This window comes from Acanthopagrus latus, chromosome 16, assembly GCF_904848185.1.
Source record: "Acanthopagrus latus isolate v.2019 chromosome 16, fAcaLat1.1, whole genome shotgun sequence".
NCBI lineage: Eukaryota > Metazoa > Chordata > Actinopteri > Spariformes > Sparidae > Acanthopagrus > Acanthopagrus latus.
Window position 1 is genome coordinate 22,222,642 of NC_051054.1, and position 24,816 is coordinate 22,247,457.

General features: G+C 39.8%; 1 protein-coding gene across 3 annotated transcripts in view; it reads left to right on the forward strand.

Annotated features, from left to right (window-relative positions):
- Positions 1-24,816, forward strand: part of rock2a (rho-associated, coiled-coil containing protein kinase 2a) — a 33,571-nt gene that overhangs the window by 2,230 nt on the left and 6,525 nt on the right. For all 3 annotated transcript variants that reach the window (XR_005079532.1, XR_005079533.1, XM_037125187.1), the window contains exons 2-23: positions 13,103-13,184; positions 13,297-13,397; positions 14,137-14,274; positions 14,585-14,845; positions 15,200-15,344; positions 15,513-15,651; positions 15,909-16,000; positions 16,252-16,411; positions 16,521-16,575; positions 18,130-18,218; positions 18,339-18,387; positions 18,826-18,961; positions 19,481-19,572; positions 19,786-20,032; positions 21,459-21,565; positions 22,375-22,534; positions 22,769-22,929; positions 23,149-23,333; positions 23,436-23,505; positions 23,937-24,040; positions 24,241-24,427; positions 24,640-24,733. Coding sequence is in view for 1 of the 3 variants with exons in the window: in XM_037125187.1 (XP_036981082.1) it covers positions 13,103-13,184; positions 13,297-13,397; positions 14,137-14,274; positions 14,585-14,845; positions 15,200-15,344; positions 15,513-15,651; positions 15,909-16,000; positions 16,252-16,411; positions 16,521-16,575; positions 18,130-18,218; positions 18,339-18,387; positions 18,826-18,961; positions 19,481-19,572; positions 19,786-20,032; positions 21,459-21,565; positions 22,375-22,534; positions 22,769-22,929; positions 23,149-23,333; positions 23,436-23,505; positions 23,937-24,040; positions 24,241-24,427; positions 24,640-24,733 (2,854 nt within the window). In the remaining 2 variants the exon portion in view is untranslated. The remainder of the gene's footprint in view (positions 1-13,102; positions 13,185-13,296; positions 13,398-14,136; positions 14,275-14,584; positions 14,846-15,199; positions 15,345-15,512; positions 15,652-15,908; positions 16,001-16,251; positions 16,412-16,520; positions 16,576-18,129; positions 18,219-18,338; positions 18,388-18,825; positions 18,962-19,480; positions 19,573-19,785; positions 20,033-21,458; positions 21,566-22,374; positions 22,535-22,768; positions 22,930-23,148; positions 23,334-23,435; positions 23,506-23,936; positions 24,041-24,240; positions 24,428-24,639; positions 24,734-24,816) is intronic.

Consider the following 24,816-nt stretch of genomic DNA (forward strand, 5'->3'; position numbering starts at 1 on the left):
TTGTGTATTATGATTCAGAATATAAAACCTTTTTTTTTTGACCATCATACATTTGATTAGCCTGATCTAGTTGGATCACCAGGCTGTGGAAGTCAAAATAGGGTATCTGTATTTACTATTCCCTCTACTGATACAATCTGATGCCACCATGTATTGTGACAGATAATGAGAGGGAAGAAATTTGAGCTGTCTTTTACATGATAAAAACACATTATCCTGCAAAGAGTTGTTACTTTTCAGTGGAGACTAATCTTAACAAGGGGTATACTGTACCTCTTGACAGATCCTTTTGGCAGATCTTAAAGTTGCATAAGGCAGTGGAAAAATCCTCCCATTATACCAGTGTATATTGTGCCATCAGGCTGAAATGGGAAAGAACATTTGAGGGCACTTTAGATTAACACTGTTTTCCTTAAATAGATTCTGGTGTCTTTTATAGATATTTTTTCCCCAGGAACTAACAAATCTGAACATGAGGGATAAGCACTTGGACACAAACTGTCACCATTTAACTGTAAGTCAGAGGTAGCACTGTGCCACAGTACCTACTTCAGCTGTTACGTTACATCCGTCGTAGAGGTAGTGTTTAAATTTCTGGGCCCCCTAACTGGAGCTGACAGAGGACAAACACACTGTCGGGTCTATCTTAAAAAGCATCACCTCACCCCTTTTAATGGGCCCCATCAAGCTTGGGGCCCCCTGTACATTCCCTTCACTATGCCCCCCCCCTGCTCCACACTACTTTAGGCACTCCCTGCCTATTCCCTCTTCTCTTAAAACATTAGGCAGAATACTTGCTTGAACACCGGTGGTGTTTACATCCTGCACGCGAGCCGGAGAGATAGAGGTGTTGAGTGTTGGAGACAAAAGTTGAGTGGGAAGCATGCGTAGGAGAGAACAGGCTGCAGTTTTCCATTTTTAGCAGCCTTGGTGGTGTCGATGGGATCAAGAAGTTTTGCTGCTCTGGGTGGGATTCAAATGTGCACGCACGCACAAACATCTGAGGGCTCAGATTTGTCCTTTTTTGCAGGTGGAATAAAAACATGCATACTTTAAGTGCCTTAATAATTGCTCACAGGCTCATATTCGGTAAACGGTGAATCACAAGGCCCCTGCTATTGTAGCATAGCAACAGCATTATAAAACACCAGAAGAAGCTGCTTTGTTGACTATTATTTAGTCTCCTACATAACAGGACTTGAGGGGGCTGATTACCCTGAGGATACGGAGAGCTGACAGGGAGGAATCTGCAGCATCTGTCAAGTAAACTCAATGACCTTCCTGTAAAGAAAGCTGACCATTTGGCTGCAAGCTGGGATGGACAGTGTTGTACTCTGACAGTATTTATAGGAGAAAGAGATTCCTCCGTTAATAATAAAATTATGATGCACAATATTGAGCTTGATGTTTTCAACTCTGCTCTCAAGCACTCCATAAATGCTAGGACTGGATGACAAAATCAAATACCACACATTTTTGATCAGGTATCTTGATATTGATATTGCAACAATAATTTATCGATCAATCAATCTTTATTTGTATAGCGCCAACTCACAACAGAGGTCATCTCATGACACTGTCCAAATTGAGCAGGTCAAAACCATACTCCTTGATTAATTTAATGTAAGGATTTCTTTTGTCACCAAACATAAAGTGATTTTTGATCAATCATCATCAGTAATGTGGAGGTAATGACAAACAATTTAAGGGCCAAAGGTGAGTGTCTGTGGCTCTAGTTATTATGGTGTGTCCCACCCCATTAATGCTAGTTGGCCTTTGTTGGCAGCTTTTTGATGACTGAGCATGTTGTATCAGCAGTGGAGGCTGTTAGCAAGAGAAATCACTGTGATTGGCTGTGAGGCAAAGGAAGGCAAGGAAATATGTGTGCGAGAAAAGAAACTGGGAGAAAAAAGGGAAAGCCCTTTGAATGTGTTGCTGTAGTTGGTGTCTGTGATCCCTCATTTAGTGTGGTATCTTCTTATTTTTGGCTCTGCAGCTTCACTAGTGCCATGTACTCCTTTTTGTCAGACATATTTTTAATTAGATATGACTAAATTAGTGAGAGTGGTATCAAAAAATGCAGCTTTATCAAAACAATGGTTGGTAAATTTGCAGTCCCAAGTATTCTGGTTTCCCTGTTTGAATAACAAATCCAGACTACCACTACCTGGTGATAAGCAGAGTTACTCCCTTACACGGTCCCAGAACATTTGAGCTAGTAGGCTATCAGCTGTGGTCTTTGTGGTGTGTTCAAGTGCAGATTTTTGGTCGAGAAGCAGGCAACTTGAGGTTGTGTATGGGTCATTTGTGGATAAAGGCAAGTATTAGAACAAGTAGAACAGTCTGGTAAGTTAAGAACATTACATCACTTTACTGTGATGCAGTGTTAAAGCCAGGAAAAGACAACACTTTTGCCATAGCAGGATATAACGACATCCAAAAGAGGATATAGTGTACAGTCTCATATCATCACAACAATATTATATTGTTATATTGTCCAGCCCTTCCTGCTTCTGAAAAAGGACAAAATAGCCTACAAAAATCTTACAAATGGTGCTTTGATGATGCTGTGCACTCTGGTTGTATAAACTCTAAAGAACTATACTGCTTCTATCAGCATTCAATCGAATTTAACCTGAAGTCTCAGAAACCTTCCCCCAGTGCAAACTGCAGTGATCATTATTTGGCAGCACATTTTTGCTTACTGACTGAAGTACTGGACTTAACTTGGCAGCTCCCAGCACAGGGAGCAATTGTTGAGGGCAAGCAAAAAGAGAGGGCATTTTTTCAAGATAAAGAAAAATATGGACACTTGATTGCAAGTCGCATAAGTTGCCTTTCTGCCGTCCTAAAGGAAATGACCTCACTGAGTAAATAGTTGGCAGCTATATATGGGGCTCAAAGTCCCTTCGAATGACTGCACTTTCCCCTTTCACTTCTCAGCCTTATCTCTTTTTCTCTGGCTCTGCTTCTCTCTCAGCCTGCAGCTCGGCCCCTCCTCTCAGGCTCGTTAAACACACTGCAGGTATTTTAACTGTAGCTCCAGCCCAAAGCCTTTTGATTGAGCTGCAGACCTGGTACCGCCAGATAACTTAATGCATGGCACTTAAGAGCGAACGATATGAGATGTGGAGAGCTAAGAGTTGGTCTCATGTCTTCCAGATCATCTCTTGTCAGCGTTCACTGGCTGTCTCTTTTCTTTTCATTCAGTATTGACCCTTTTCTTACTCAGCATTTGGTTGATCTCTTCCACCAAATGTTTATCACTCTTCTCAGGCAGCATCTCCTGTAGCCCCCTTTTCAAAATCTTTTTTGTTCCTTTCCATTCCTCTTATCTTACTGGCCCTCAGGGGAGGTGGGGGGTAACCCCTGTGTGTCGTGTTCTGTCTTTGCCCTGACATCCAATGTGAGTGTCCGCTTCGTCTCTCGAGTGCAGTTGAGTTGTTCTCAGCCAAGCAGCAGTAGCAGTCCCAGCTTCAATGTGCTAGCTGGATAGAAACACTGCCTTATAAGGCACTGGGGACGGTGGCCCCAGCCAATTTTTTTTTGCTGCAAAACAAGCCAGTCTCTCTGCTCCACACCTCCTCTGGTGAGACGCTCAGGCCTCTCTCCGAAGTCTTTTTTTGGTTTTAGCTCCACTCCAGTGAAGAAGACCCTGCGAGTCGCGGGTGTGCGAGCCCTCAACTACCTTAAAATGTCACACTTCACTTCAGCTATGTATCATCTGGTCCACTTTAGCAGTCAGAACTAACAGATTTTATCGAGGTTCCCTGTTTGCTAAAGCCATAGATGGCCCATTTGGGGTTTTGATAAATATCTATGAGGATTTTTTTTTTTGTATACGCAATATGTTTAACCACAAGTATCCATATGTCACTTACTTATGTTGTATGTGGACAGTGCCCGACAGATAATGAACTTGTTGCCATCTTATGTCAGTACAATGAATATGTAGCTACACCCAACACTGGTTAGCTTAGCTTAGCTTAGCATGAATACTGGAAAACAGGGAGATAGAACTAGCCTGGCTCTGCGTTAAGGTAGCTAAATGCACATACTAGCACCTGTAAAAGTCACTAATGAACATCTTATGTCTTATTTGTGAAACGATACAAAACACAGAAGTGTGGTTACATTATGTCTAAATACTTTGTGGCCATGCGACACAAGACTTCATGGATTTACTGCACCTGGCAAGAAATAGTCCGATGCATCCTCTCCCATCGTCTTGCATAGCTTCATAGACAGTATCTCCACAGCATTGCGTCAGGGCTGGAGAAATGTCTGGCTGTCCCCTGAATCATTCTGTTTGAGAGAATGAAACACTCTGACTTGTTTGTAATTCTTTTAACCAGTCACCTTATCCTCAGTTGAATCTAAACCCCAGGGAGAACTTGTTTTGAGTCCCTACATTAATGTGGCTTCAAATACAAAGGTTATATCTGCTAGCTTGTTTAGGTTCGTATCATTAACGTCCATGTTGGTGCTATTCATTGTTTCCACATACGTATGTGACTGGATTTGGTTTTGGGACCCTTAATTGGTTTCTGCACATCTCTGCTTTCCCATGCTCAACTGGCCACAGTTAAGTCATTGTGGTTGATTTCTCAGCTGCTGTGATATATTAGGCAGCTGTATACTGTTTACCCAAAACTAACTATTTCCTGGCAGGTGCATTATGTCAAAATTATTGAAGAACTAATGTCTGCGGAACAAAATTTTGCAGTGATTGGTAACTCTTGGGTGTAGCTATTTTGCTTTAAAAGGTTAAAGGATTCCCCCCTGGCTGCTGTAAAACATTCATTACAAACTGAGCAAAAATCAAAGTCCTGTACACACACACCCACACACAACCATACACACACACACACACACACACACACACACACACACACACACACGTAGATGAACATATACCTCCCAGCACTGTGATTACACATTATATAATACCTTGGACAAATGGAACAAGACATGAGCCGGTCCAAGATCCACCTTACAGGGATGTAAGAAGGAATGTGAAATATGAGGAAGAACTTAATCTCCAGAAATTAATGGATACTCTGTGTTGCCAGAAAACACTAAAATATAGCTGCCCATCTGGTCGTGTGAACAACTGCTCATCCGTTCTCTTAATATGACATTTGGACTAAAAGCAAACTTGGAATGGGATGCTTCGATGTTTTCACAGTGGTATATGTGGTTCTCATGTGAAAGGAAATGTATACACCCTAAGATTTGTCGTAATCTAGTGGATCTGCTTGTCTAGACATAAAGACTGTGGCTGAGATAATGTGGCTGTGCATTCACTCTTCAAGAACAGTGCAGCGTGGTTTAATTTAAATCATTTAAAATTGTGAACAAAAACTTGTGTCTTGGCTAAGGCAACAGTCCTTAGTCACTAATCTCTGTGGGTATTTTTTTGAAGATTTGACTCTTGATGAACTTTCCACACCGATCACAGTCACAGGCATGTGAACAGTGGCCAAATGCACAAATCGTGTTGCTGATCCTGCTGTAGATTCTTCACCCTGATTTGTGAGAGTTAAAGAGTATGATACCTGAGTCTTCGGTTTATTTTTAGTTTAAAATGAGGGTGTGAGTGTGCAGCACAGAAGAGAACAGGAGTCTCCCACGCATAAACCATCCATCTGGCCTCAGTGTTATCATTCCATCACAACCTGCTGGTGAAACACAGCCTCCTACACACAAACACGCACTCTGACGCACACACATACATATGCATGCACAGGCTCTGGTACTCATGGACACAAGTTTGTGTTCATTTTCACAAGCACGTTATTCATTTGATCATAGCAACACACAAGCCGCATTGTGTGCAACCAGCAGCAACGGTTGAAAAGCACAACAAAAACAGCTATGGATTTTCAGTGAGTTCATACAGCTTTCATTTCCTTCAACAAACCCAAACAAACGTGTTTATATATGTGTGGCGATGTTTTAGTGTTGAGGCTGGCAGTTATAATTGAAATGGTTTATTCCAATAAAAAATATTTATATCCAAACTGAACCATGTTCATGCTAAAGGGTTGAAACTGAAACCCCATTTGAAACTCAGCGTAATGATGTAATTCAAGCATTACTGACTTTTTATTGCAAGTTGGCCCAGTATATCTATACAGTGGCAAGGAAAATGGATATTTGCTGCCTTAGTTAAGGGCTTTTGGGACAAAAACATAACAAAACAAGTAAACAAATCAGAATGGAATCAGTTCAGCACAAATTCCCCAGTTCTAGCTTCTTGGATGTTAATATGTTTTGGTTTTCATACTTGATAATGACAATTTGAATTCCTTTTGAGAATTTAACAATAAGACTGTTAGTCAGAAATGTTTTCTTTGTAAACGCTTTCTTTAATTGATGGTCAGCTTGCTTAACTATTGATCATCAGATATGTCCAGTATGTTGGAGTTTTTTCATTAGCAGCTTACTTGATCCATGTTTGATGCACAGATGAGGTTACGTTAGGAGTTAAAAGAACAAATAAAATAAACACACGTAAACATAAGACATAACACAATAATGACCTAATCAATTGTCTCATAGATTAATCTGTTAGTCTATGGTAGAGAAACTTTATTTCCAACCTTGCGATATTTATTAAACATTTAAATCCTTTTTCTAGCAAAAATGTCAAACATTTGCTGCATCAAGCTTTTTAGGTGTGAGAATTTGCTATTTTTCTTATGTCATTTATCATAGTAAATGAAAAGTCTTTGGGTTTTGGTTGGACAAAAGAGTTAAACTAAAGACGTCATTTGTGCCCTGGGCAATTGTGATGAGCATTTTTCACAGTGTTTTGGAATGTTATAGTCTAAACTATTGGTTGATTTATCATGAAAATAATTGTCAGTTGTAGCATTTGTGATGGTTAGTTTTGGCTATTTGTTGACAATTTATAGACCCTACAATTAAGAAAGTAACCATTCAAGTTCAAGAGTCAAGGAAAAAGAAAAGGTAAATATTTTTTCCTTTCATAGATTCTGCCTTGAGGGATTTTTAAGTGGCTGGAAGGGGTCCATTCAGTATTTTACAGGACAATAACAAATATGATTTAGTTCCTGACTACTTGGGAACAAGTACAAACTAACTGTTTATCATTTAAAAAAGACAAATGTTGATTTCTTCTGAGGTGGAAAATTATGCAAACCTAGACAGCAGAGTTTAAAGTTAAAATATAACAGGACATTATGTACATGCAGTCTTATCTTTGCTATGTACTTTTTCTGGCACACTCCTCACTGTACTTTACAATAATGCATGAGTGCCAAAAATGCGCAGGGCACAGGAGCATGGGACAGAAATCTGTCAAAAACAAGATTAAGACATAGCCTTGTTATTCCCTGCGGGGACATTAGCTGTGCTATTTGTGAGCCTCTGCAGGATTCCTGCCGTTGTGTCTTTCTTGGAGAGTTTACGGGCCCTGCCTGGCACAGTCCCCCTCACTCTGCCCAGCCCACCATTTATCCCCACAACTATTTTTAAAACGGCTGGAATTCAATCAAAACATTAACTTTGTGCTCAATCCTTTTAAAGTCCAGAGCAGCGCTGCCTGTTTTCTGTTCCACATGCCTACTGATGAGATGGGTATGAGGGGAGGAAGAGGGGTTTTTCAGGGGGAAATAACTGCACACGAAGCAGGGAGAGTTTGTGACGTGAAAGGCTTTGAAAAGCTGGGTTATTCCTCTCTGTGGCTAGCTCCTTTCAGGTTAACATCATCACATTCCTGACTGGTGGATCCACGGGGCTTTTTATAGGGTGATAAAGAGTGGAAGCTGGGATCGGAGATTTGACAGCTCTGTAATGTCAACATCAGTTTGGGTAAATAAAATAGAAAAGAATAGACTGCAGAAACAGAGTACTTATAAAACTCCTGCCTGCTGTTTCTCTGTAGCGTTGACTGGTTTCAACTCTTTATATTTTGTCAGGAGTTGCTTAGCAACCAGCCATAACCCACTGGCTGGTGTACAGTATAGAGGAGATAAAATGCTGAAGTGCTATCTAATAGATACATAACAACTCATACTGATAAGCCTAACTGGACAAATACTGCTATCAGCTCAGTGTAAGTTGTATAAGGAAGTGTCCCGTATATCAGGCTCAGGTATTGCACCTGACATCATGGTTTGTAATTATTTAGATCCATTGTTACTAAAAGACCCTGCTCCCTTTGATGTAAGTGAAGCATTAGTGCGGATGAGGAAGGGAGGATGGCTGGTTGTCTGGAACAGGTCCAGTTATGTCAGATGCATTAAAATTTAAATTGTCGATCCAGCGCTACACTTCCCTAGACACTTGTCAGTTATTTAATATTTATAAATAGCTGCTTTGACTAAGTAGCCAAGAAATGTCCTCCAGAGTCCTGTTGGCATGTTTTACAGTAATGCTAATGAAATCAGATTAGAAGAGCTGTGTGCAGCCATTTCTCTTGTCTAAATCCAATGCACTGAACACCTTCTTATTTATGACCCACAAGGCCTCTGCAAATCATAATGTCTTTACATGTCTGCTTATGTGGTCAGCAAAGATGTTTTGAAGGAGAATGTCACCCATTTCATCAAGCCACACAGAGGCTACGTTCACACTGTTTGAGGTGCTACTTCTCTTTGTATGTCACCATCCAAGTAAGTCAAGCAGTTTAGCACCATACTACAGTATGTTATTTGTGTCACTCAGGGGTCTCTCAGTCAAAACACAACAAAACACAAGACATACTGTAAGTAGTGTGGAATTATGGGAGTTGTTGTCTTTTATGTCAGATAACCTCCATTGGTGATGAAGATCTATGTGACTCAGATATGTTCAAGGGCAGAGTCATGTGTTAAAGTTCTGTTCTTGTTATGTTTAGTCTCATTTGCAAGCGTGCCTCCTCACTCTGACTCTGTCCTGGATGTTAAAGCAACAGGCGCCTAAATGAGACACACCATTAACTTAAATAATATTAAGATTTCTCTGGGTTTAAACAAGGTTGGAAACATTTAGGATAATGTAAGTGCACAATGCAACACAATAGAGATCTATGTGCAGAAATGTCACGTATCAGACCTTCAAAGTTTGATCCACCAAAATTATTTCACTGGTTCACTGCAGAGCCATCACCAGGGCAACATGCGTTTATTTACTTTTCCTTCCTCCACACTTGATTCATCTTGTTTAATGGAGAGATGTGGACACAACAGAGAAAGGAATAATAATAATATGTCACTAAGTCACTAAGCTTGCAGATAGGGAATGTTTGTTACATGCTGTAGCGAATCCAAGCATTGCAACAGAGTGTTTACTTTGTATTTCTCGTGGCAACTGTTGACGAACAACTTTTATCATCTTTTTCATGTCCAAAGTAGGAAATCTGTGAAATTGAATCTCCTCTGCCTCAGACTCTTCCTTGCTTTGGTTCATCTCACCAACTTCCTCCACCTGCCAGGCTGCGTTGTTGTTTTTTTTTTTTGGTTGGTGAAACCTCCAGCCTTACAGTGTGACAGTATGAACATGAATAATTACTCATTGATCTTTGTGATGCACGTTGACTCTTCTCTTAAAAAACACTGAAGACTTCAGAACTATCTTGTGACACTGTTTCCATCAGTTATATTGGACTGAAAGGTGTACGGCTCGGTACATAAACTCCATATGGGACCCGTCTGAGCTGTTCACTTCAAGAGAACGTGTTGTGGTAATTTATAGTTCAGCTATTTGCTTCTGAGAAAACAGCTTCGAATTCATGATAAAGCTTTAAGAATATAAGAAAATATATCACCTGGGATTCGAGCAGATGTTTGTCTTGTTTGCCCTGTAGCGTGACAGAGCCACATTGTCACAAATTATGTAGCTATCACAGCAGCTTCATCATTTAAAAGTAACCTCAGTGAAACATGAAGGCGTCATAGACCTGCAGTGTGTCTCTACATAAATCAGTGGGTAACATTCAGGAAATGATAGGGTGGCGATTTCAACTGTGGTTGATCGAATGAAGTGTTCCATTGAAGATGTTTCTGCGAGTATATTTGTCCAGGGAGCAAAATATACTTTTCTCCACCAGCCAAATGGATAGTAAATGTACAAATTTCACCAGGCGCTCTGTAGATAATCATGTCTTTTTTTTGTCTGCTGGTGAGTGAAGCAAATCTACCAACCTTCTGCACATTTTACCATTACTGGGTGGTGGCAGGTGCTAACTTAAGCTCTATGTGATTGAACACATACATGATGCAGTGCAGTCGATGCATTGTACACATGATCAGAACTGTAGCTGGCATGCATGTGTGATTCCTTTTGTAACATTTTTTTTGGGTTGCAGAGGAGCAGCAGTAGCAGAGAATGCTGCCTCAGAGGAAATGACTTGCACACAGGGACTGGCTTCATGACACAGTGAAATTATCTGCCAGCCCTGGGGTGGGGTGGATCATTTCCTGTATTGCCTTGCTTGTGGGGAGATCCTCGTGCGTGTCTACGTGCACACGCACCCGGCAACCCCTCTCCACCCCTGCCGTGTGTATTTTTTTCCCTTAAATAGTAGTTTTGTGTGAGGTCAGTCCTTTAATGGGGAAGTGAAGTTGATATGATGAAACAGAGTGTGCAACTCGCTGCAGACCGACTTCAGCCGAGCGGAGAGCAATGGGAGAGAGCAGGAGGAAAGACAGATAAGACGGAGGGAGAGCAGCAGAAAGGTGCAAAAGGAACAGTGAAAGAGAAATGATTACAAAAGGAAGTGAGCGAAACATGAAACAGATTGTGCCATACTGTCTAGCACTGTGATGAGGGGAGAATTAAAGGAGAGAGGCAAAAGACAAGTTAGAGAGAACCCAGTCTAGACCACTGGGTCAGAGTGGGGTTCCTGTGTTCTCTGCTGGCTTGGTCCAGTGCTTCAAACAGCTCCTCATTGACCGTCTAGGAATGTGCAGCCGACATAAGTTGATAGATGACTTCCTTATTGTTACACACTGTAACGATTAGAGGTTTGTTTCAGTCTGTCGTTTGCTTATTTAATGGTTTTCCTACATTGCCCTGGGTTAAACTGTGTCTGTTATGATTGAGTGCTACAAAGAGTCATCTTGTGTTCAGTTTACTGAACATGCTGTTGCAGTACTGTAGTACAATTCCCAGCCTCTGTTCCTGTTCAGGCTGCTGCGAGACACACTGTACACATAGTGGAGTATAAAACCACCTGTAGCACCACCTAAAAGCCCTGAAACTGACCAAATGTTGAAACGTTTGTCAGACAAGCCTAAATCTATCAGTGAGTAACTCTGTTGGTTAAATGAGAAGAGCGAGTTTAAAAAGAAATGTGAAGCTTTTAACCTCCAAATAAATGATACGATATATTAAAAAGGAATTTATCTAATCTTCACGTACAGATTATGTGTAAACAAACATGCTTTCCATTAAAACAACTCTTTTACTGGCAGTTTTTACCTACATAAAGTTATGCATGACAGTCACTATGACTGCAAATATGAATCATTATTTTGTCTGTGCGGTGGAATCTTGAGTAATTGATGTGTTGACTAATGATATCAGCTGTCATGTTCTTTCCTGTTAGCTGATATGTTGAAATCACCAAACTACCACTGGTGTGATGAATGCAGTTCTTAACCATTTAGTTCACACTTTGCAGAAGTGACTTCAACTCTCTGAAACAATTTTGTCACATTAGCCTCCGGATGATTTATGGAGAATCAGGATTAGATATTGCCCGTAGTTGTCACAGCCCACAGACTTTGTACAAGGTAGCTGGCAGGGGAAATATTTAATGTCCGGCTGAACTGATTCAGACATTTGCATTTTCACATAGAGCCCCTCTGGGTAATATCTTGACCAGTGCAGGATTACAAAGCATGTGTGTAAGGAACTCTTTCAAATGGTCACACCAACACTATGTTCATCATTTGTCAGAAGATAAATGTCATTAATAGAATCAAGTGGGCTGCTGCTGATGGAGAAATTAGTCATTTCTTACTCTCTTACTCTGTCTCTCTCTCAGTTTTCATTGCATGTAGTTGGTGTTTATGTATCCAGTCCATCAGGTTGAACACTGCTGAATGAAACGCTCGGGCAAAGCTGTTAGTTTTCATTCGGTCTTGCTGGGCAGTGATGTGTAACTGTTTTTGTTCTGTGTGATGGTGAAAAAATATACAGAAAATAAACTCTCCTCAGAAATGCAGTCACTGGTCAGTAATGTCCAGCTGTCCTCTGCCTTTATTTGGTAGAATGAGTTTGCTGGTTGGTTTTGCACAATGTTTTGTAAAGTAGACTGGAACCACAAACATTTTCAGTGGTATAGTTCTCTCAGCAGAGAAACATATCCTCTAAAGTTAGCTCACAATATGCTAAATCATTAATACATTATGTCTAGATTGAATATGATATTTATAATAAATATTTTAAAACTTAGGCTGTGACTTTTCACAGAAGCCTCATGATCCCATTCTTGTATGCAAATGAATGCTGGTAAGTAGACAACACAGCTCTCAGTTTGTCATTGATTAGTCATATTTTTTTTGCCGCACAATGACTTGCACTATGACGTTACCAATTCAAGTCAATCCAATTGAATTCTGTATCTCTTATGATCAACAGCACACCCTCTTCTATGTAATCTGTTACATCTTGTGCTTTTAACACATCAGTTACTAACTTTGTGAACTTGAAAAAAGTGACAAGAGCAATTTGATGTCTGTCAAATGCTGTGTATTTGTACACAATCTGAACTCATTCTCTTGGCACTGCACTACATATTTTCGTGCTGTATGCGATGTCGAGATGGATTCACGGGAACATACGGAGTCCTGGTTTTTACTGTTAATTCTCATACATCCCTGATAGGGATTCCACACATTCTGCTAATTTACCTACCTCATATACTGTATTTGTTCTGAACGAATTATTTGAAGAAAATATTACTGCCTTTACAATGTTTATTTGTTTGTTTGAACTTGACATAGATATAACTGTAGCATCCCTATGACTTCATTACACCTTCATACAAAACAGGTGGTGCTTGAAATACATTGTTGCGCCATTTTAGTTTCATTATATATAATACAATAGAATGATTGTTGATTGATCGTTTTTTCTTTCTGTTCAGGACTCCATCAACGCCCTGGTCTTAGACTTGGACTACCCTGCACTACGCAAGAACAAAAACATTGAAACCTTCCTTAACAGATGTAAGTTTTTATATGAGAGAGGACATTGGTCTTTGTTCAAAGCTGAGTTTTATTTATTTATTTATTAAGTCTGACTATCATTCATTGATTTTTTTACTGTCTTTATATTCAGATGAGAAAGTCATTGGACAGACTCGAGACCTCCAGATGAAGTCGGAAGACTTTGACAGAGTTAAAGTCATTGGTCGAGGGGCGTTTGGTGAAGTCCAACTGGTGAGTATTGGCTTTGATTTTTTTCAGTAATTTTTGTCACTATGAGGCTTCTGTTTCAGGAAGTGTTTGAATCTTGGTTTTCTGGAAGATGACACAGAGAGTACGTGCAAAGTTATTTGGAGTTATTTTTGAAGGTTAGGAATATGCTTGAATTGGAATAAGATCCTTGAAAAAAGCTCTTTTTTAAATGTAGTTTTTTAATACATTCAGTTGTTTCATCCACATAATTGCTCATGTAAACCAAATCCTTTTAATATTTTTAATGACACAGTCCATTGTCATGCTTTTTTGTTGTCTCCTCCTAGTTCCTTGAAATTCACAGGACTTAAATAATCATTGTAAGAACATATAATCAAAATTAGTATGATCAGCTGGTCAACTTTTAAAAACAAGGTGACAGTACACATTAATTAATGTGGTTATGAAGGAATGGTATACACCTCTATTTTTGCTATTGTATGAACTCCACATATAAATGCATTGGTATTGTAACACTAGATGAATGATGCACTGTTTTTTTTCTAGTCGAAGCTCTTCATAATGTCTATGGGAATATTCATACAAATTCAATTTTACTGTGAATTCTGCACTCAAAAGTACTTTTAATGTTAGATTGGATTTAAAAGATGACATGATCTGTTGTAATGGAACTACAAATGTTGTAGTGCAGTCAGTGATTTGATGTCCCTTGTTTGTGTAGTTTGCAGTTTCACTCAATTACTTTTTCAACTCCATTCAGGTGCGGCATAAAGCGTCTCAAAAGGTTTATGCCATGAAGCTGCTGAGCAAGTTTGAAATGATCAAGCGCTCAGACTCAGCTTTCTTCTGGGAAGAGAGGGACATCATGGCCTTTGCTAACAGTCCCTGGGTCGTGCAGGTATGACATTTAACAGCTCAGCTTCTGTGACTTGTTCTTCTACAGTTACACACTTTAAAAAGATTAAAAGTTAAAAGTTAAAAGATAGCAAAAAGTACATAATTGCTGGGAGACTGTGTGAAGTGTCTTGTTGCTGATACTTATCATATAATCCATGACAAGACATCCTTTCTATTCATTTTTGAATTGTTCAAATAACTCAACACTATTCAACACAAATAAATTCATCAATGACAAATAGATTGTTGCTAACTGTCCTCTCTAGTGGCCAGTAATAGCTATAATGAGAGCTTGTGCCTGTGTTGTTCAGTTGTGCTGTGCCTTCCAAGATGAGCACTACCTCTACATGGTGATGGAGTACATGCCAGGAGGTGACCTGGTCAACCTCACCAGCACCTATGACGTGCCGGAGAAATGGGCAAAGTTCTACACCGCGGAGGTGGTGATGGCCCTGGATGCCATTCACTCCATGGGCTTCATCCATCGGGACGTCAAGCCTGACAACATGCTGCTGGACAGACTCGGACACCTCAAGCTGGCAGACTTTGGCACGTGCATGAAGATGGATTCTGTGAGTCACCTAAACGTCAATTTGGCAGAAAGCTGCGTTTCTGAAAAGAATGTTAATTTCTTACAGCTTGTCTCTTGTACTGCAAAATTAGACAGCTGTGTTTTTCTTCACTTTCTTTTTTTTTTTTAAATAAGCTGAATAAAATGGAATCCTTTTTTTCTTCATATAAGAAGGAAATTCTATTGCTAATACTGTAAAGACTAAGCTGATTGTTGTCAAAGCAGACTGTGATGAAGGGATTCTGTTCTGTTTAGAAGAATTTTCTATTGTCTTACAATTAGGCAAAACACATGATCTTGGACTATAATGTCAAAATATACTTGAAAGATTTTGCTTCCTGGATTTGTGTTGCAGACCGGCATGGTGCACTGTGACACAGCTGTTGGGACCCCAGACTACATCTCGCCCGAGGTGCTGAAATCCCAGGGAGGAGATGGGTTTTATGGAAGAGAGTGTGACTGGTGGTCTGTTGGGGTCTTCATCTTCGAGATGCTTGTTGGTCAGTGAAAATTTTGAGAAGTTATTTTATAAACAAGAGCAGAGAAGTGTTTTCTTGATGATATATTTGCATTATAAGTGGTGCTAAACTTAGTCTTGTACTGTATAAAGCATTTTGGATTTATCTCAGTTCAGTTTATGATAGTTTCCCTGCTGTAATTGATGTTAGGTGACACGCCGTTTTATGCCGACTCTCTGGTGGGAACCTACAGTAAGATCATGGACCATAAAAACTCCCTCAACTTCCCGGATGATGTGGAGATCTCCAAAGATGCCAAGAATATCATCTGTGCCTTCCTGACTGACAGGTAGAAAGAGTTATGGTCTTGTACGGCAGTATTCAGACGTAACATAACATGAGCTGCACACAGTTCACATACTGTATGTTTACAACTGTCTGTTTGTCTTTAAAGTTTACTCTGGTTTTAATGAACTCCTAATTACTTTAAGACAAGAATATTTCTAATAAGTCATGTTTGCCTGTTGCTGCTGAAAACTGCTGAACTAAGCACAAAGGGTAAATTAGGTCATTGGTCTCAAACTCATTCGCTCTCTTTGTTTTGAGGGAGGTGCGATTGGGCAGGAATGGTGTGGAGGAAATTAAGCGACACCCTTTCTTCAAGAACGACCAGTGGACTTTTGATACCATCAGAGACAGTTAGTATCGCTTCAATAAAACTATCCTTTTTGTGTGACCCAAACACTTAACAGAATTCTTGTGGAACAGCTGCAGGGTGTGTGTGTGTGTGTGTGTGTGTGTGTGTGTGTGTGTGTGTGTGTGTGTGTGTGTGTTAGTACAAGATCAAATCATTTATTAGACTGAAACTCAAAGTTTATTTACCCAGCACTTACTTTTTTGTTTTATCCAGCACTTCACACTTTTTCCTTTCTTTCTCTCTCTTCCTCAGCTGTTGCCCCTGTCGTCCCAGAGCTCAGCAGTGACATAGACACCAGCAATTTTGATGAGATTGAAGAAGACAAAGGCGACGTAGAAACGTTCCCCACACCTAAGGCCTTTGTTGGAAATCAGTTGCCCTTTGTTGGATTCACTTACTTCAAAGAAGACCAGTAAGCCGTCTGTTTAGGAACCTCAACATTTCTACGTGCATTAAAGACTGAGATGAGTTTTTGGCTGTGATCTCGACATTGTGTTGACTTTGCTTGTTTCCTTCTTCAGGTTGCTGAATGCTTCCAACAATACCTCGGTGACTCATGAGAATTCAAAAGGAGAGGTTGGTGCTTTCACTTGTGCACACACACACACACACACACACACACACACACACACACACACACACACACACACAACAGCTGCCAGGTGCACTTTGAGCACCTTCGCTAACTATCATCCGTCCAAAACTTCTCAGGAAATAAATAAGCCAGGTGTCAGTTTACATGCCCACACAGAACAAGCCTGTTGACATTGCGATCAGTCCAGCTTCATGCTCTAAGACGTTCGGGATTATGATGGAAATGACTCAGAAAAGGATTTATGTATCTGATCCCATGATTTATTTGTACTTTGTTAGAATTTCACTGTTCTTAGTCACACAGAGAGACTTAAGCAGCTTTCAGTCTTAAGTGGCTGAGCTAAAAGCTAATCTCTCATTGATTCAGTCTGAACTGAACAGTCTACAACTTTGGAGAAAGACAACAAAGACCCAGGTTTCATTTCAGTTGACATCCCTTGTTGATCCACCATCACTACAAAACTGACTTTAATTCCCACAGTTTTCAGCTCTGCTAGAAATGGCAGAAATGTGTGAGCACAAAACAGAAGTATTATATTAATTTTCACGGCTAATTGTTTCTTCTGTAACATCCAGAAACATTTAATCATCAGAAATTTAAAGAGCTTATCCTCCATGTTCAAGTCAACACTTACAGCTACTATAATCAAGATTTTTTGAATTAAGTAGAACAAATGCTGTTTTATTCATGGTGCAAGAAACCTGTAATTGACTGTGGTGATATTTTAAACATTTGGATAAGTTATCACCCAACTATCTCCTTGTTTTGTCCTTCAAACTTTTTGCACCTTGACCCTTGCTACAGAATCACGGTAAACTAGATTATTTGATATATATGGAAGATGATAAAATTAGGATTAAGGACTATTTGACCAGAAATTGTACATTTCTTGTTATTATTATGTTACTGAACACTGGTAAATGTTTGATGTAATTTTGCCTTGTTTTTAATCTCTTGGTCTTTTACCGCTGCCGTCTTGGCCAGGACTCCCTTTTAAAGGAGATTTTAAACTCAATAGGATTATTCCTCGTAAAATAAGGTGAAATCAAGCTAATGCAAAATTAACCAATGGTTAAGATGTCTGATGATTTTGCAGCATTGCTCATCGTGAGAACCCCACAGAGAATGTTAAGTAACATTTTTTAATAATGAATGTTAAATTGTAAATGTTTAGAAACTGAAAATCAAATTAATTGCAGTGATTATACAAATAATGTTTATACATGAATTACACATCATTTATAAACCATTTACATAGTGTTATAAACATCAGTCACAACTTTACAATCAACAATTGCTTAATAAGTGGTTAACAGTGAAATAACAGTAGCTAATTTAATTACCCATACATTTACCATTTATTAATGATGGTTATTATACAGTGTTACCAAAAGGGTCAGTTATGTTATGTGCTTCATTGCGCAGTTGAGTCACAGGAAAGATGGATGACATGCAGTAAAGGCTGCAAACAGTTTTTGAACTTTTGTACTTAAGTCAACAAGATTTGTGATTGGTTGGTTGTTTTCTGTCAACAGGCAGCAGCGCTGCAGAAGAAACTGCGCCACCTGGAGGTGCAGCTAAATAACGAGAAGCAGATCAAAGACGATATAGAGCACAAATGCAGGTACAACAGATGTAGAAACATAACTTCTTAGTAGAGGCTTCTCTTCATGTTGCACCCCCTGAGCAAATTGACCATCACTGTCAAAACTCTTGTAAATGTTGACCTGTTTTCTTTCTGCAGGGCTGCCACCAACCGTCTAGACAAAATCTCCAAAGAACTTGAGGAAGAGGTAAGCTAATCACACTGAGACAGCAGTGAACTCTTGAATCCACAGCACAGACACCTGTTAGTGTTGGAGATCACTTGCATATTTTTGGCTCTGTCCTACTTTTAATATTTGCTGGTGCAATGACCCATTTTCCTCTCTGGGATTTTATAAGTTCCCCCTTTTCTCACATTTTCCTAAAAACTGTATTTGAATCAGTCTAAAGATTTCTCACTGACCATGTTTCGCTTGAATGCTAATGTGTCATATCCAGTGAGGTGCAACTGCAGCGCTCTTTGAATTCTAATAGCCACATTAAAACGTATATTGGGATTGGATTTGTGTTGAGCCCCGATTGGATTCTCGCGAGCCACTTCTTATAAAGTGAGTTATGGAATCAGAGCACCGTGAAACCAGCCCTATAGGACGTGTTGAACAAAGTTTTTAATGATTGATTTCAAGGTGAGCGGCAGGAAGAATCTGGAGTCGACACTGAGACAGCTGGAGAGAGAGAAAGCTTTGCTGCAGCACAAGAGCCTGGAGAGCCACCGAAAGGCAGAGAGTGAGGCGGACAGGAAGCGTTGCCTGGAGAATGAAGGTGACATAAGACGGGCAGTTGATCACCCACTTATTCAAGATCTGTGAATATATATGTATTACTTGATGATCCTGCTGCCTAATAACATGATTTTTCCTTTACTTTCAAATTGAGACCTTGATAAACAAAGTTTAAGAGTGGCAGCTGTGTTTTGATAAGACATTTTTCAAAGGCCATCAAGTGAATAAAGCAGAAAAGTTTTGGTACAAGTTTACAGAATGATATGATGTGGATGATACTGCCATCAGCTGGTCAAGTACACATCTTAAAGATGTTGGAAAACATGTTCAGTCAGAGGAACACATGTCGGTTGGCCTACAGTAAACTTACAGTAAACTTACTGTGGATATTGTACAATTTGCATAATGGTACTTAATGCTGTTGTTTTGTTCTGTGATACCCCTGCGAAATACCTCAATGATTACCATTCAATAGTGACGGATTAATACTTGAGTATTGTTGTAATATATATAAATATAACTATTTTGTCATTCTAAAGAATTCTTCTGTATTGTGCAGTCAACAGCCTTCGAGACCAGCTGGATGACATGAAGAGAAGAAACCAGAATTCTCACATTTCCAACGAGAAGAACATTCACCTGCAGAAACAGGCCAGTCACTGAGTGTTGTGTTTTGTCTGTTGGCAGTTAAAGTTAATGTGTAAAAAGTCAGCTGATATTGTAAAAATACATACATTAAAAAAGTGAAAGCAGTGTTCAACGTGCAATGTTTACCATAGAAAAACGTACAAACAAATGGAAACATCGTATGTAATAAAACTGCTGACTGATCTTTAAACCTTTTCGTCACTTTGTCTCAATCAGCTGGAAGAAGCCAACACGTTGCTGCGGGCTGAGTCTGAAGCGGCGACACGTCTCCGTAAAACCCAGACGGAGAGCAGCAAGCAGCTGCAGCAGCTGGAGGCCAACGTGCGTGAGTTGCAGGATAAATGCTGCCTGTTGGAGCGCAGCAAGCTGAGCCTGGAGAAGGAATGCATCAGCCTGCAGGCCGCACTGGAGACGGAGAGGAGGGAGCACAGCCAGGGCTCTGAGACCATCAGTGACCTGATGGGTGGGTGACACACACAGCATTTAAAACAGGATCTGGAAAGACTTCTACTTTATAAACAACGGTCATTTATATGCATCAGTAATGGCGGCAGAAAGGCGCCACATCATATTTGGTCTGGTTTCAAGATTAGATCTGATACTTTAGTATGATTTTTGTGTCAATCTATTTAGTTTTGAAAGAGTAGCGCAGAGTGGTCAGCATGTTGGCATGTTGTGAGAGGAATGCAATATAGCATTGGAAATCCTACTGTAAGGATTTGCTGATGGTTACCTGTATTTTTGTGCAGTGGAAACTCTATTACCAGCAGAAAATGTGGCATCTCAGCTACATTCTGTCTGCCCTGCAGCTTAGAGGGCAGATTTATGAGGGCAGCTAGGTGGGCAAGAGTGATGTGCCGCACAAATACAGAGGGCACCTAAGAGGCTTTTCCCGCCTTAATAAGGAGTTTGCTCTGCAGGATCCATTCAGCAATCAACATTTTCACCATCTGTGTTTGTGTGTGTAATATTTGAATTTCTTTGTGAGAGCTTTTATCGAAACAAGTTTGTCTGGAGGTGCTTTACAGAGCTGCAAGGGCCACAATACAAACAAGAAAAATACATCGGATATTTAGAGATATAAAGCTTAAGCAACCTTTGTCACACTGATTTTGCAAATTTGAGTGTAGAGAGTAAAAAAAATAAAATAAATGAAATTCACTCATTCCTGTAAAGTAAAACAACAGCCAGTTGCTCCATTGTCAGCTGGTCAGGGTATAACAGTAGCAGACTGTGATTTTATTGTACAGCACATATTTGTCCAAATGAATGAGGGAGTGTGTCATCATCAAGGGTAATAATTTGACCTTTATCTGATTAAGACCGCACTCAGGCTTTTTAAACTGTCACGTAAAAGCTCTTATCTGATTCTTCTTAATTGAAGTGAGGTCACATGGCTCCGTTATCACACCTAGAGATCTGCCCAGACAGTGCCTCGGTTCACTTTGTTTTTGGCTTTTGACAAACTCCAGTTGTTGGTTATCAGATGTTCCATTTACAAACCAAACAAGGTAGCCACAAAGCACCACTTTCTCTAATGAACTGGGAAATTCAAGAAGCATCAATCATTGAATCATATAAATATCCAGAATGAAGATGTCCCTTTAAGCTGATTTCTTAAAATAATCAGGGTATCGTTTGTATATATAAACATAGTGTTACTGAAAAAAAAAAAAAAAAAACCCAAAACATTCACACTTTTCATCTTTCTGTCACTTTCTATCTAGTGGTGGCCACAGATCAGTGTTTACATGTATAAGTCTGAATCTGACATCGTGGTTAGTTTACAGTGATGATTAAAGTGAAAGTGTTTTTGTATGTTTTGGAGGCTTCTTTGTTGTATTTTTTAAACTTGCCCCCCTGGGAACTCTCTTTACCGTCTCTTGCAGGACGCATCTCTAGCCTGGAGGAGGAAGCACGGCAGCAGAGACAGATTCTGTCTAAAGCAGAGAGTGAGAAGAGACAGCTTCAGGAGAAACACACCGATATGGAGAAGGTAAATCTGATAAATCAGAGTGAAGATAACTATTTGTGTACCTCTTAAGGACTATATATTCTTTATTGGTTTTTATATCCAAACTTTGAAATAACTACAACGTCCTTTATTGATTGGCTTTTAGCTTCTTTCTTCCTCAATATATGCAGGCAAATAAATACAAAGATGACAGAAAGCATTCAAATAAGCCATATAAAACAGGTGTATTGACCTATGATCACAGTCTGCTCTCTTAATCTCTCTAAGACCAACAGGTTGTCTCGTTTTAGAAATACCTGGAGGATAAATTAGACACCTTGAACTATAAAGATTGAATAAACATGATGATTCTCACCCAGACTATTTTGTCTTAGGTTATTTGGAACCAATTTGAAACATAAATCATTATTAAGGTTCTGTCTAATGTTTTCCATTTAACATGGTTTGCTACAGTTTGAGTGTTGCAGACTGATGTAAGAGAATGGCTCTTTAAAGCCTTGTACTATAGAGACCATTGTATAGCTGCCAGTTACTAACAAGGTGCTGAATTACACTTTAGTTAATGGCCACCATCTTCATAGAATTGTAATCTTTTAAGTACTTCCATGAATCAGCTGATGATGTCAGTTTGGTCTACTGAGTAATTATATGTTTGACGGACTTAAGAAAGGACAGTGATGGGTAGTTGATGATGCATTATAATCATTCTGGCTTTGATACTAATTTAAAGTGATATTAATTAGAATGCAGTGTTTTTCATCCTGTCATTATAATGTTAGTGGATCTGTGGTGGCTGACTGAGTTTCACTGGGTTTGTTTTCTTTGTGCAGGAGATGAGTAACAAGGAGATTGAGCTGACCTACAAGCTGAAGGTGTTGCAGCAGGAGCTGGAGCAGGAGGAGGCCTCTCATAAGGCCACCAGGGCGCTGCTGGCAGACAAGAGCAAGATCAAAGTAACCATTGAGGGCGCCAAGTCAGAGTCCATGAAGGGTAAAGGTCACCAATCCTTTCCCTCCTTTTCTTCAGCTGTCTGCTCATGTCGGTTTGTAGCATTACATGCTGTGAGGGAGAAGATTTGTGAAATAATTCGGTTCCCAGAGACTTTCACCAGCCAGCAATTGTTGCACCACTGCAAATCATAAAGAAAGCGCATTTATTATTATAGCTTTGCATACTCCACAATTGATTAGCATAGCTTAACATAATAAAATAACTCCCATGCAGAGATGGAGCAGAAGCTGGCGGAGGAGCGAGCAGCCAAACTTCGGTTAGAAAACCGAATCCTGGAGCTGGAGAAGCACAGCAGCATGATGGACTGTGATTATAAACAGGCTCTGCAGAAACTAGACGAGCTGCGCAGACACAAGGACCGACTGACTGAGGAGGTGAGTGTTTATAGTCTGTGCAGTGTGTTCAGATATTAAATGCCACCTACAGAAACACATCCTGTGCTTATGTAACAAAATGACACTTGTTAGCTTTTAACTGTAATTCAGTAGCAATTCACAAAAACAGGATGTACAGACATAACACTAACAAAAGCAGATTAAAACAATACAAACACCACCCATCCTCCTTCCTCTGTATTTTGTTGCATCTTTCAGGTGAAGAACCTGACACTGAAGATTGAGCAGGAGACCCAGAAGCGTAGCCTGACTCAGAATGACCTGAAGGCCCAGAACCAGCAGCTCAGTTCTCTGCGAACCTCTGAGAAGCAGCTCAAACAGGAAACCAATCACTTGCTGGATATTAAACGCAGCCTGGAGAAACAGAACCAAGAGCTGCGCAAGTCAGTTTATATTTGTTCTTAAGTTCTTTTCTAGCATTCATACTGAAGGATCCATATTTAACATAAAGCCAATGATGGAACTTGTTTTTATTCTGCCTGCAGAGAAAGACAGGACACCGACGGGCAAATGAAGGAGTTACAGGACCAGTTGGAAGCTGAACAGTATTTCTCTGTGAGTCTTTCGTCTGCTCAGTGATAAAAAATGTGGATGTAAAAATGACTAAGCAGCACGGTTCTGCATCTTGCCTGCTGAGCATGTAGGCGGCTATGTCTCACCAGGACAACGTTCTTTTGATTTCAGTTGCTGATGCATGCATGCCTTTATTGAATAGCTTAAAAAGCTTAAAAACCTATGAGTTGATTTTTCATGTATTTTTATAACAACATAAACATTACATGATGTGTGTAAATGGAATAATCTAATGCTTAATGGCTATGGTTTCCTTTTTACTTTGTTGGCTCTTTATACAGTGTGCATACTTATAAGTACTCATGAAAAGTATTCTCATTTCTGAAACTTCTCTCCTTCTCTAGTCCTCCCAGAGGAAATGCACAGCAGTTCATGAGTTCATGTGTGTTTGACCTGTTTGCTGTGTTTTGCAGACGCTGTATAAGACCCAGGTTCGTGAACTAAAGGAGGAGTGTGAGGAGAGGAACAAACTCTACAAAGATGCGCAGCAATCTATGCAGGACCTACAGGAGGAGAGGTGGTTTGGTTGTTTGAAAATATCATCCATAGATTTTTATTCAGCTTTAATCAATGATGAAAATGTTACGTTTTTTTCCATGAAAACCGATCAAAACCAAGACAAAATAAGGAAGTTGTCAGTTCATTTACATCTCTGTATAATCTTTGTGATTAATAGTTGTTCAGCCTTTCATTTGATTTTTATTAAATGTCTTTCAGAGATTCATTGGCAGCTCAGCTCGAGATCACACTAACAAAGGCTGACTCAGAGCAGCTGGCGCGATCCATTGCTGAGGAGCAGTATTCAGACTTAGAAAAAGAGAAGATAATGAAGGAGCTGGAACTGAAGGAGATGATGGCCCGACATCGTCAGGAGCTATCTGAGAAAGACATCACCATCAGCTCGGTGAGTGGCATTGACTGTGTTCACAGTTTCTAATCCAGATGATCTGAACGGGTTTGTATTGTAGGCAACTTTTTTATGAGGCGAAAAAAACAACTGTTCATCGCACCAGAAAATGAGGATATCGAGGATGAGGATATTTCGTCTTATGCTTAGGCAGTGCTCATAATCAGCTATAACATGTGGATAATCACAGCATTTCCTGCCCTATGCAGCTTGAGGAAGCCAATAGGACCCTGACCAGTGATGTTGCAAACCTGGCCAATGAGAAGGAAGAGCTGAACAACAAATTGAAGGAGGCGGTAGAGGGTAATTTAAATGTTTAAGATGTAGTTTGAAATATAATCATAGGTAAAAAAACATTGCCCAGTTTGATATTTTTCATTCCCCTC